This window comes from Olea europaea, chromosome 15 (genome assembly GCF_002742605.1).
Source record: "Olea europaea var. sylvestris chromosome 15, O_europaea_v1, whole genome shotgun sequence".
Lineage (NCBI taxonomy): Eukaryota > Viridiplantae > Streptophyta > Magnoliopsida > Lamiales > Oleaceae > Olea > Olea europaea.
Window position 1 is genome coordinate 26,594,538 of NC_036251.1, and position 13,283 is coordinate 26,607,820.

The window sequence follows — 13,283 nt, forward strand, 5'->3', positions numbered from 1 at the left end:
CTTTTATTTCTGTCTACCAGCACAAGGAATTTGAAGAAATTCAAGGTCGCTTGCAGAAACGGAAGCCATTGATCTCGGGGAGTACGTCTGCTCAAAGACTAAGTCGGAGGCTTCCTGTTGAGGTTATTAGTGACCCTTTAAGTGATGCAGAGAATGATCACCGCGAAGGGGGTACTGACATGCAGAAACAACATAAAACTCATCAGGTACTTTGTTTTCTTCCTTTGAGTAGTGTAAACAGTTATGTAAATGAGCCATTTTTGATAACCTATTTTGACTTGCTGAAGAAAGTGTTCCATTTGATGATTATGGGGTGTTTGAGTCAATTATTAAACATTAAATGATTTTAACTGCATTATATTACTCTGTTGCTTAATCTTTCCTATGTACACTTCTAAAATGATAAAAGTGCAGTATCTTGTGCCTATTACTGATCCCATGACCTGATTCTTTGAGTTTTAAGTTGAGTCAAGAAAATGAGAATATTTGTCATGATGCGTCCTGACGATATGCTCAGAAAGAGAAGCCCAATAACTCAGCGAAGTTGAAAGTCTTCTTGAATAGTACTTGTGTTAAGAATACAAACTTGTTGCTTGAGTATTGAACTTCATTGCTTGGATATTGAACTCGTTTCTTTTTACTCATTAATGCATATATTGGATAAAACTATTGAAAAGTTTAACCGCCATAGATGAATTGAATATTGTTAATGAGGCCATTTTGTTTTTCTATTTTTGGTTACTCTGACTAAGGTGTTGGACATATGATTTGGTTTGCTCTAAGTTTGTTCTATGTGTTCTTTTTCTTTTTCTTTTTCCATTTTTCATAAAAGTGTGATCTGGACTGTTAACCTGTGCAATTCATACAGGTTAATGATGTTCGATTGCGGACTGCTGGGGAGGCTTCTCAGCGCAGTACCAAAGAGGATTGGGCAGAGTGGATGAGGCATTTTAGCATTGAGCTTCTGAAGGAATCACCTTCACCAGCTTTAAGAACTTGTGCCAAACTTGCACAACTGCAGGTATCTAGCAGGGATTCTGACATTTATCTTGCTTTCCTCCATCCCACCCTGTACTCTCCACCAAACCCATCAATCACAACCCAACTGGCAGGCATAGTTTCCCTATTATCAGGTTTCTAATACTGTGCTTTTGCAGCCGTTTGTTGGGAGGGAATTATTTGCAGCCGGTTTTGTTAGCTGCTGGTCACACCTGCACGAGTCTAGTCAGCGACAGGTAGTACGGAGTTTGGAAATGGCATTTTCCTCTCCAAACATACCTCCAGAAATACTTGCGACACTTCTGAACTTGGTATGGTTTCTTTTTCATTTTTTTTTACCTTAAGTAGAGAATTATGTACATTTTCACTCTGGTATGGCCCTTCAGAAAAGTGATACCTATGCCATTTAGGGCATTGGCGCTTGGGTATGTAGTTCTTCATTGAAAAGGTTTATTCCCTAGGTTGGTGCACTTGAACTTGTGGGTTGAGATGACTAGACCAGGCATGAATTTGAATTTGGACAAATTTGACAATTCGGGCCAAAGAAATTCAATTCATGCAGCTTCATTGTTTTGACCTTGAAAAAAATACACCGGGTACAGATGGCACGAAGATTGCATCATCAAGTTGTGTATCATTTGATGGGAAAGTTATTTTTAGCTTTATGATTGGCTTATATGAAAGTAACACTTGAAATGGTTGGAGATAATGAAATCAAAACCTTTTGGTGAAAATCTTTTCCTCTTTGATTCTGCTGATCAGTATGCAAAATGACTTTTCCAGGCTGAGTTTATGGAACATGATGAAAGACGCCTTCCTATAGACATCCGTCTACTTGGTGCTCTTGCAGAAAAGGTTGGCATTTCCTGAAGGCAATTTTGGGAAATCTAAACTATGTATCTCCACTACCTCGTGCACAATTTTATTTTTTTATTTTTAATTCCCTTAACTCTTCTTTCAGTGTCGTGCATTTGCAAAGGCTCTGCACTACAAAGAGATGGAATTTGAAGGTGCACGCTCAAATAGGATGGAAGCAAACCCCGTTGCTGTTGTTGAAGCACTTATCCATATAAATAATCAATTACATCAGCACGAGGTCATTTTTTTTAGAGTCTGCCTCATATGCTCACACGTATTTTGCAAACCAAATCATGTCATTAGCTGGGTTATTTTTCTGTATTTAGGCTGCAGTTGGGATATTGACCTATGCTCAACAAAATTTGGGAGTTCAACTGAAGGAGTCATGGTACCTTATCTATCTCCTCCATTTCGTTCTCATAATAAAATTCTGATATGCACATGATTCAAGTACATGTCAAAATCCCTTTTAACATATTAACTGCTGGATCAAGGTATGAAAAACTTCAGAGGTGGGATGATGCTCTCAAAGCTTACACTGCCAAAGCCTCTCAAGCAGCGACTCCACATCTTGCTTTAGATGCTACTCTAGGTTTGCGTTTCGATTCACACTTGAGAACTAATTGAATGCTGTTATGTTTTACTTTTTATGAAGTTCAAATTTACGCGATGTTTTTATTCCTTGCAACAATTTGAAGATGAGTGGAAAAGATGACTTTATCAGTTACTTCATATAATTATCACCTTCAATTTGGATGCTGTTCCTCCTTCATTAGATGAGAACTTTATTTGTTGCACACTTTTTTCCTTTGCATTCATTGAATCAAGCATTTATTTGATTGATGTTGTAAAAACTTGTGTTTATACGGGAAACCAAGATATAGTTTTTGCTCGTGTTTAAATGCATGAAGATCTTTGCAACTTTCTCTTTGGTTACGTATCACATTTCCTTGTCTAATTTTGTAAAATTTTAAAGTGGTTTTGTGGTGTTTATTTGTATAATTACTTCATCAGTGGTGGAAGTTTTTCTTTAGTTAATTACTTCCATTTAGTTAGGTTTACACTAAGTTGCATGAACATGGATGATGATACGGAATGGATACAACACATGATTTTTTGGAAAAGTAGGACGAAACATGCCTATTTAAATTCTTTACAATTTTTAAATTTTTATATATCATATCTTTATTTCTGCATGTCGCATGCTGGACACTTGGAGCAAGGGGTGTGATGTAGGGAGCTTGTAAACAAAAATTCACAATCAACAATTTATGATAATTGAGAAAAATTGGAAAGAGTTGGGAGGGGGATGAGAAATTAGAGAGTAGCAGTAATTGTATTCAATAATCAAGATGTAAGTAAAACAATGTTGACGCCTTATTTATAGGGGCTTAACATATCCTATACGAAGTCGGAAGTTAAAGAAATCTAATTTAAGCAGGATACCAAGGAAATGAATCTAATCTAACACAAATAAGAATTAAAAAACCCTAATAAATTAAAACCTTTTGTTCCTTCAATATACTTTAATAGTTGCATCATTTCTCTCGGGCTAAGAAATCAAACTCTGGTGAGTTATTTCTTTGATACCAAATTGATGTCAAACACTCGTAGACAAAGATCCACAAAATGACTCGGGAGAATTGAGGAGAATATAAGAGATGAGAGAGGAGAAATTAGATATAGGTGGTAACTGTAGTCCATAATCATGGTAATAAATTAAAACCTTTTGTTCCTTCAATATACTTTAATAGTTGCATCATTTCTCTCGGGCTAAGAAATCAAACTCTGGTGAGTTATTTCTTTGATACCAAATTGATGTCAAACACTCGTAGACAAAGATCCACAAATGACTCGGGAGAATTGAGGAGAATATAAGAGATGAGAGAGGAGAAATTAGATATAGGTGGTAACTGTAGTCCATAATCATGGTGGAAGTAAAAACAAATTGTTGACCCTCTTGTAGGGGTTTAAATAATCCAATCCAAGTAGGAAATTGAACAAATCTAATTTGGATAGGAAAACAACTAAGTAAACCTAATCTAAAACAAATAAGTATTACAAAAACCCTGATTAATTTAATTCCTCGTGCTTTGCATATACTTTAATAATTCATCATTTCTCTGTAGCTGAGAAGGTTGACTTTGCCGAGTTTATTTCTTTGATACCAAAATTGACGTTAATGCTAGTAAACGAAAATGCAATCAACAACTTATGATAATTGAAGAGAGAAGAGAGAGAGAAGATAAATTAGATAAACAAATGTGGGAATTGCACTGAATAATTATGGCGTAAATATGCCATAAATATAACCAATTGATATTGAATAATCATGGTGTAAGTAAAATCAAGTGTTAGCCATCTATTTATAGGGATTTAAACAATCCTAATCTAAGTAGGAAATTGAATAAATATATAACTTAAGTAGGAAACCAATTAATGAAATAAACATAATCTACTAGAAACTATAATTAAATAAATCTTTATTAATTTACTTTCTCTTGTTCCTTGAATAAATCATGGAATTATTTATTCCTTGTTGAAACGAACTCGAGCAAGTTTTTTTTGATACCAAATTGACATAAGATGCTTGTGAAAAGACGCACAATCAGAAACTTATGGGAATTGCAATGAATTGAGGAGAGAATGAGAGAGAGGGTAGTAATGTATTCAGTAATCAAGGTGTAAGTAAAACAAATTATTGACTGTCTATTATTGGGGTTTGAACACTCCTAAGTTAAATGGGAAACTCAACAAATCTAATTTTAGTGGTAAATCAATTGAATAAATGAATCTAATCTAACACAAGCTAAAATTGAAGAAAGCTAATTAATTTAATTCCTTTCGCGCCTTAAATGCACTTTGAGTGTCAATACTTTAAAATTATATATAATGTTGGATAAGGGCACATCACTTGTTGAGCGTTGAAGGATTGTCGGGGTTGATATGACACCACGTGTCGGACACATACACGGGGACTTAGTAGGTGTGTCATTACAGGTTATACGTAATTAGTTTTCCACTATATAGCGGAGTCCAGTGTACTATATGTTTGCTTGGACTCTTCATTTTTGAGAAAGTACATGTTTCGGGCACACATGATGTGGATAAGGGCATGGGATCTTTCTTGGACCCTTTAAATGAAAAGAAGATCCTTTATAAGGGTATTGTATTTAAACTGATTTCTAAATTGTATTTCAATATGAAAAATGAAGTATTATAATTTGAAATTTAATTTCATAAAGAATTATAATTTCACATGTTAATATATATCCCTAAAAATTCGTCTGAAATTATAATTATATAAATTTATAAAGCAATTTCAAGTTGATAAGATGGATGTTCATATGTTTCTCTAAATTTTGGATTCTCATTAGCTGCATACGCTATCCTAGATTTTAGGAAAAAAGGATCTGACTCCTAGGTGTATACCTGTAAAAAGGATCCTCAAAAAAGGATTCTCATTTTTGAGGAAGTACATGTTTCGGGCACACATGACGTGGATAAGGGCATGGGATCTTTCTTGGATCCCTTAAATCGAAAGATCTTTTATACTGGGTATTGTATTTAAACTGATTTCTAAATTGTAAGCCTGTTTGAGCCACATTATAATGAGAATGAGAAATAGAGCCATTATGGCCCCACACCTGAGATAGAAATTAAAAAATGGTGGCTTGATGTGATGGATAACGGTCATATTTTTCATTTTAATAAGGTAAAAATGTGGCTCAAACAGGGGCTGTATTTCAATATGAAAAATGAAGTATTATAATTTGAAATTTAATTTCTTAAAGCATTATAATATCACGTTAATATATGTCCCTAAAAATTCATCTGAAATTATAAGTATAGAATTTATAAAGCAATTGTAAGTTGATAAGACGTATGGTCATACCTCTCTAAATTTTGGACCCTCATTAGCTACATCCCCTATCCTAGATTTTAGGAAAAAAGGATCTGACTCCTAGGTACGTACTTGTAAAAAAGATCCTCAAAAAGGATTCTCATTTTTGAGGAAGTGCATGTTTCGGGCACACATGACGTGGATAAGGGCATGAGATCTTTCTTGGACCCTTTAAATGAAAAGAAGATCGTTTATACTGGGTATTGTATTTAAACTAATTTCTAAATTGTATTTCAATATGAAAAATGAAGTATTATAATTTGAAATTTAATTTCTTAAAGAATTATATTTTCACATGTTAATATATATCCCTAAAAATTCATCTGAAATTATAAGTACATAAATTTATAGAGTAATTGTAAGTTGATAAGATGTATGGTCATACCTTTCTCTAAAATTTGGATCCTCATTAGCTGCATTGCCTATCCTAGATTTTAGGAAAAAGGATTTGACTCCTAGGTATTTACCTGTAATAGACACCCTCTCCGAGTCCAAGCAACATAGATTGTGCAAGTTCTTTGCTTCTTTTTAACCAATTTGGGAATGGATTATATAGCTTCTTGTTGTCAAGTGCTGGTGCGTTATCTATGGTATATATTGAGCTGATCCCTGTCTTTGATGAATCCGTTCTTTATTTCCCTTTATTATTAACTTTTGGTCTTCAGAAATGATAATTTATTTTCTTGTATTTTTGTGCTTCTGTTAGGGCGGATGAGATGCCTCGCAGCTCTTGCTCGGTGGGAAGAGCTTAATAATCTGTGCAAGGAATATTGGACACCTGCTGAACCAGCTGCTCGTCTGGAAATGGCACCAATGGTTTGTGGCTTTCAAATAATGGATACTCTAAAAGAGCTATGAAAAATATGTTACTTTCCTTTCCAAACTACCTTTAAATTCGATTAATTCTTTCATGCATGATTAGAACTCTGAAACAAAATACATAAAATATTTGGGTGCACGTTGGTTGAAAATAATATGAGCAAATATTGTACGCTTCAGTACACAATAAACAACTACTTTATTTTTTTTATTTTTTTTATTTTTTTATTATAGTTAACTATAATTCTTACTTTTATTTACGATACACTTGATTCCAAAAGCCCATTCCACAACTTGAGCTGATAATGTTTGTTGACCATTGAAGTGTTTAATTTCATTTCATTTCATTCCTTCACTAAGTGCCTGAAGTTATTTACCCAGGCTGCTAGGGCTGCCTGGAACATGGGTGAGTGGGATCAGATGTCAGAATATGTTTCTCGACTTGATGATGGAGATGAAACTAAACTTCGAGTTTTGGGAAATACTGCTGCTACTGGTGATGGGAGTAGCAACGGGACATTTTTCAGGGCTGTTTTATTAGTTCGGCGTGGAAAGGTATCTCATCAACTTATTTTTTTCTTTATTGAAAGTGCTAATATAAAATTTCATTCTTCTTCTTCTTTGGAATCTTAGCACGATGAAGCCCGCCGCTATGTTGAGAGAGCAAGGAAATGTTTGGCCACGGAGCTGGCTGCATTGGTTAGTTTTTTGTGCCCCTTTCATCATTGGAGAGAGCAAGGAAATGTTTAACCGTTTTTTCTGTATTACATTGCTTTTCTTTTCTTCAATTAAACACCTCGAGGGAAAAAAATCCAAATAGAAATGTAAACAATCTTATCCCAGAGCTTTTGATATAACATCAAATTCTATTCATGTGCAATCGTATCATAATAGATTCTTTTTCTTTTTCATACCATCTCCCCCTATTTTTCTGAGTGCAATGAAACAGGCTGCATAACATTTAAAAGTTAGCCTCTGACAAGCATTTAAAGCTGAAGTAATATTTTTGATAGTTGCATTAGCACTGCTAACTTCTTCGGATCTTGATAAAATTATGCAGAGAGGGTGAATGTAAAATTAATTTTGGGCCTGACTGTATTCAAATATTTATTGATTATTCTTTTAGATGTGTTAATGTCCAATATGGTATATAATGAATGATAATTCACCTCTCTTGTTGAGTAGTTTACTGGTCAATTCATATTCAGTGTAATTCTTAGTCTGAAAGTGGAGCAAATTCTGAACCAAAAAGAAACATATACTGCTATACCTAATGTATAAATATATGTAACAATTCCAGTATTTTAAATACCACTTGATAATGGCCATTGTACAATTTAATTGAACTTTACTTTTCCTAATTGCCCAATCAATTTCTCTTGTGAACCCTGCCTGAAATATCCCTAGAAGCCCTAAAACCTCAGAGCAACTATCTGGGTAATAAAACCTCAGAGCAACTATCTGGGTAATCAACATCAGTGCCTACAATGATCTGAAAATCTTTCCGAATCTGTCCTATGCCAGTTTGATGTGCTGCAGCGGCCTGTGAAAATCGACTGTATTGACACCTGAACAATCTTTAAGGCCCATATATTAACATCCAAAGAGATTATATACTTCTACAAATTGCAGATCAGATTTATAACTTATATCCACTAGTTTTTGAACGGTTTTGGCAATCTATCCCTTGTGCCAAAAAAAAAAAAAAAAAAAAAAAAAAAAAAAAAAAAAAAAAAAAAAAAAAAAAAATGGTAATTATCAAATCTCTTAATTGTACTTACTCCTGCCGTTGGTTTTTTCATTCCAGAAAGGTTCAAACAATGGAGATGATGAATATCCTAAGCTTTCTTTGCATACCCCACATGGTGATAAGAAGGCATTTACTTCAAGCTTTTCATCTTATGCAATGGCTGGATTTGATGCGTTAAAGACTTTTCAAATTTAAAACACTGTAAAACTTGAACTCATCTGCAGCTAGTGGAGAATGTGCAATCAATGAAAGAGTTATAAGAATGAAGTATAAACAGGAGAATCTCAAAATTCTTTTAAGCTCTCAGACTGGCTGCTCTGCAATGTCTTGCAACCAAGTTTTGTCTCAAGCTGAGTCTTAGATTAGGCTAAAAGCCAATAAGTTAGTGTTCCTCTTATTTATTTATTTTTTTCACATATTTGTGGAACAAGGGCAATTTTTTTGATTTCAGAATTTCTGTATTTTCAGAAGTTCTCTGGAATATATCCTGAGTCGACACCTATGTTGCATCAAGTGTTTTTTGGTACTTCTAGAGGGTGTGAGGTTTAGATGTCTATTTAGTTTGCTTCCTTGTTAGAGTCTTTGTCCTAATATGACTAGGAGATATTTTGGAGCTTATAGATCTCGGTGTACTATCTTTAAAGAATAATAGACCTGTAAGAGATATTCTAAGTCTATAAATGAGGGGGACTCAGGGACTGATAAAACTCTGGTTGTGTGGGTGGAGGGCGCCAAAAAGGAGGATATAAATAGGGATGTAGGTCGGGTGGAGGAAGAGGACTTACAATATGATCAGTTTTCTACTAGGTACCCAACTCACCCAATAAAATAACAAGGGTAGAATAGAGAAACGAAAGGTGGCAGTTAGCAGCGCATGCGATAGAGGCAGCTGGAGAATTAGTTAGATAACTATTATAAATAGAATGAAAAATGGAGGGGAATGGGTGGAGAATTTGGGTAGTACCTTGGGAGAGTTGTGGGCCTCTCGAATGTCCATTTATCCTTTTATTTTTATCCGTTTCACTGTTAGTCATTTCCAGATTACAAAATCTGCTCTTCTTATAGCAGATTCATTTCCTTTTGTAATCACCATTCAGTAGTGGAATATTAGAATCACGTTTGAGTTCTGTTCTCACTTTTCAATCCATTAATTACTGCACTTGGTGAAGTGAAATTATTGTAGGATTCTATCAATTGGTATCAAAGCACTCGATTCTAGGGAGGATAGAAAAAAATTACAGCAAGAAATCGGAGGAGATATGGATAGGAGACCAAGCACTTGATTCTGGATTAGATCCGCTTGACCGTCTCAAAATATCAATAGTCTACGGAGAAGATACAAAGTGGTGGGTGTCGGAAGCAGAGAAGATTTTCTCTAGAAATCAGTTGTCGGAGGTGGACAAAATAGAGGCCGCCGTAGCTTGTTTTGATTGGAAAACTTGGAATTGGTATGAGCGGGAAGATCGATCACGACCAGTGCGTACATGGGATGAATTGAAGGTGTTGATGATGGCTCGATTCGACTTGAAGATCTCTGTTGGTGGTGAATTGTCAGCCTGGAAGCAAGGGGATGAGATTAACTGGGAGACTGAGAATGGAAGTCCAGAGGAAGAACAGTCGTCATTGGAGGAGGAGAAGAAATCTGTGGTGAAGTCGAAAAAGAAGGAGAAGGGACGAGCCTCTACTTCGCGGGAAAACACCCACGCATATCCACATCGATCTTATGAAATCGGGGTGAATAGAGGGCGCGGGGATCGGCCAAAGAAGACCATCGGAGACTGGAGGTCAACTGAAATCTTACCATTACTACAATCGAAGGAAAAGAAGAGATCGGAGCAAGTTTGGAACGAAGCCTCTATGAAATTGCTGAAGCAGGAGAGCGACGAGGGAGGAGAATCCATAGATTTGGACCATTTTTTGGAATTAGACTATGATATGGAATTGGCCCAACATCAGCCTAAGTCGAAATGGGCCTATATGGAGTAAGGATAAACGGCCCAAAAAATATTTACACCCATAGAACCCATCAGATTACTCCAACACCTAGTCACGCCAATTCACTGCAATCTGGAAAACGATGGTACCACCGGTGGAGGGAAAAGAATACAAACAAGCATGACAGTATTGCGGTTGTAGGGCATAACTTCTGTACCGCACTAATTGAGCTGCATGAAAAACCTTCTATTCCAAAACCACAGTGGCCTCAAGCAATTGGTGAACTATGTGCTTTGAATCAAGTAGATGAAGCTGATGTTCTTAGTACTTGCTATAGAATGGGAATTCATATGAACAAACAAGTGAGCTTGGCTCTAGAATTGGCCCAACGGGTGAAACAAGTCCAGCTGAATTTCGGCCCATATAAAAGTAAATTTAATTTGCTCTACCCATCTGAAGGTTTCAGCCCACAGTTTGCCGATCATCAAAAGAATCCCTCACTTCTCAAAGTGAATTCCAAATCTACAACATCGATTGTACCTGATCCGACAACGATAACGAAGGGAAATGGCCAAAGGATCAATGAGTTTGGGGAGGGTACAGACGGGTCTATGCGGTACAAGGAAGCTGAGAGGTGGGAAAATCGGAATCGACGCTTGAAAAAATCGGTGTTTGGGGGTGATAGTCCATTCGATTGGGTTTTAAGAGAGGAGACTGCACTGCCATTCTTTAATGGATTTATGGTAGAAACGTCCACTGGGTCAATTTTACTAGCCAACTTCGATAGAATGTCAAGATGCTCAGTTGAAGTTGTTCGAAGAGTTCAAGTGACTGCGTGCTTTGAAGATCCAAATTGGGAAGTCAGGTTACCGAGGACATATGACATCCATACCGACCAATTTGTCATTGCTCCATGCACCTGGAACACATGCCAATTATACATTGGGATGGCATCCAATGGCGCTACTCCTGAAAAAAGGTTGACTAATGCGGAGTTAGAGATGAAAAGTAAGAAGGGGTGGAATTATCTTGAAACTCACGCTTGCAATCAGCTACAATTTTATTTCGGGACAACGGGTTCAAAAATTGGAATGCCAGCAAAGGGATGCGACCGGCTATGGGATTTTCATGGACAACATACTAGTAATTAAGAGGTCAGCCAACTTTTTCAGCATGAAATGTCCTTTCCCTGCTCGGATCATGACTGGCGTGGAAAAGGGTATAGTTTGGATGTAGGAGATTTTTGGAATTGGTCCGATTTTCACCTTGAGGACAACGTGAATTTCGAGGCGGCGGATAATGATAGGTACCTAACTCATGCAATAAAATAACAAGGGTAGAATAGAGAAACGAAAGGGGGCAGTTAGCAGCACATGCAAATGATAGAGGCAGCTGGAGAATTAGTTAGATAACTATTATAAATAGAATGAAAAATGGAGGGGAATGGGTGGAGAATTTGGGTAGTACCTTGGGAGAGTTGTGGGCCTCTCGAATGTCCATTTATCCTTTTATTTTTATCCGTTTCACTGTTAGTCATTTCTAGATTACAAAATCTGCTCTTCTTATAGCAGATTCATTTCCTTTTGTAATCACCATTCAGTAGTGGAATATTACAATCACGTTTGAGTTCTGTTCTCACTTTTCAATCCATTAATTATTGCACTTGGTGAAGTGAAATTATTGTAGGATTCTATTATTTTGCTCCGAGGAGATAGTGGAAATGAGTGAGCTTGACATTAGACCATCACCATCGAGCGGGCTCTTCAAAAAATTTTGGAATTCAGCAAGATGGTGGGGGTGTCCTGTGATGGGTATGAACATAAGCTCTTGCAATTATTTGAGGAACTGGAGGCGAGTAAGGGACAAGTGATGGATACACCAGGAGGTAAGACAAGAAGAAAGGGTGATCGTGAGCTTAAACGGCTTGAATGCTCGGTTAATTATGACATGAGGGGTGGTGAGTCAAGAAGAGGATTGATGGGGAGGGATGACGGTGCGTCAAGATGATCCCAAAAATAGTTAGCTGGAATGTGGAGGGGCTTAATGAAGCTGGAAAAAGGTTAGGTGTTCGAAATCTCTTAAAGGGTTGGAAGGCTGACATTGTTTGCTTATAGGAGACAAAGTTGGAAACCGTTTCGAGGGCTGTTGTAAGTAGTTTATGAGGGGGGGACTGTATGTCGGGTATCAGTTTGTGGGGTCATTGGGGGCTTCAGGAGTGGTGCTAATTATGTGGAATGCTAGAGTCTTTCAGTTGGAGGAGGTTAGTGAGGGGCTATTTCTCTATCCCTTTCATTTACAAATATTGGGGATAGATTTCATTGGATGTTTATAGGAGTTTATGGGCTTAATGTTGATGAAAGTAGAGGCGGATTGTGGGATGAATTGGCAGGTATGATGGCTTGGTGGAACTCCCAACGTGCATAGGGGGTGACTTCAATGTGGTCCACTTTCCTACTGAAAGGTCTAGCGGCGGGAGACTAACAGGGGCTATAGAGGACTTCTCAAATTTTATCAGGGAGAATATGTTGGTGGATATGCCTTTCATGGAGGGAGATTTTACTTGGTCATCTAATTGGGAGCTACCTGTTCATTCTAGAATCGATCGGTTCTTGATTAGTGTAGAGTGGGAGGCTAAGTACCCAGACGTCGCTCAGAGGAGACTAGGGAGGGTGTATTCACATCATTTTCCAATTTCATTATATGGGGATGTGGGGTATAGCGGGAGAAAACCTTTTAGGTTTGAAAAGATGTGGCTTAAAGTGGACGGCTTTAGAGAGCGAGTACGGACTTGGTGGGCCTCTTACAAGTTTAGGGGGTCCCCCAGATATGTGTTGGATCAGAAATTAAAGGCTTTAAAATGAGACTTCAAGAGGTGGAATGAGGAGGAAGTGGGGGATGTTAACTGGCGTAAAAATCAATGCATCTCAGAAATAGAAGTATTGGATAGGAAGGAGGAAAGTAGAGGATTGGGAGGTGACAAAAGGGAGCGACGTCAAGAATTAAGGGGAGAGTTCGAGA

The 13,283-nt window shown here is 37.0% G+C and overlaps 1 protein-coding gene across 1 annotated transcript in view; it reads left to right on the forward strand.

Annotated features, from left to right (window-relative positions):
- LOC111410685 (serine/threonine-protein kinase TOR-like) overlaps positions 1–13,283 on the forward strand; it is a 39,601-nt gene that overhangs the window by 12,797 nt on the left and 13,521 nt on the right. The window contains 10 exon segments of the mRNA XM_023041148.1: positions 21–206; positions 869–1,021; positions 1,158–1,310; positions 1,783–1,854; positions 1,961–2,095; positions 2,184–2,245; positions 2,352–2,449; positions 6,468–6,577; positions 6,962–7,135; positions 7,214–7,279. Coding sequence (XP_022896916.1) covers positions 21–206; positions 869–1,021; positions 1,158–1,310; positions 1,783–1,854; positions 1,961–2,095; positions 2,184–2,245; positions 2,352–2,449; positions 6,468–6,577; positions 6,962–7,135; positions 7,214–7,279 — 1,209 coding nt within the window.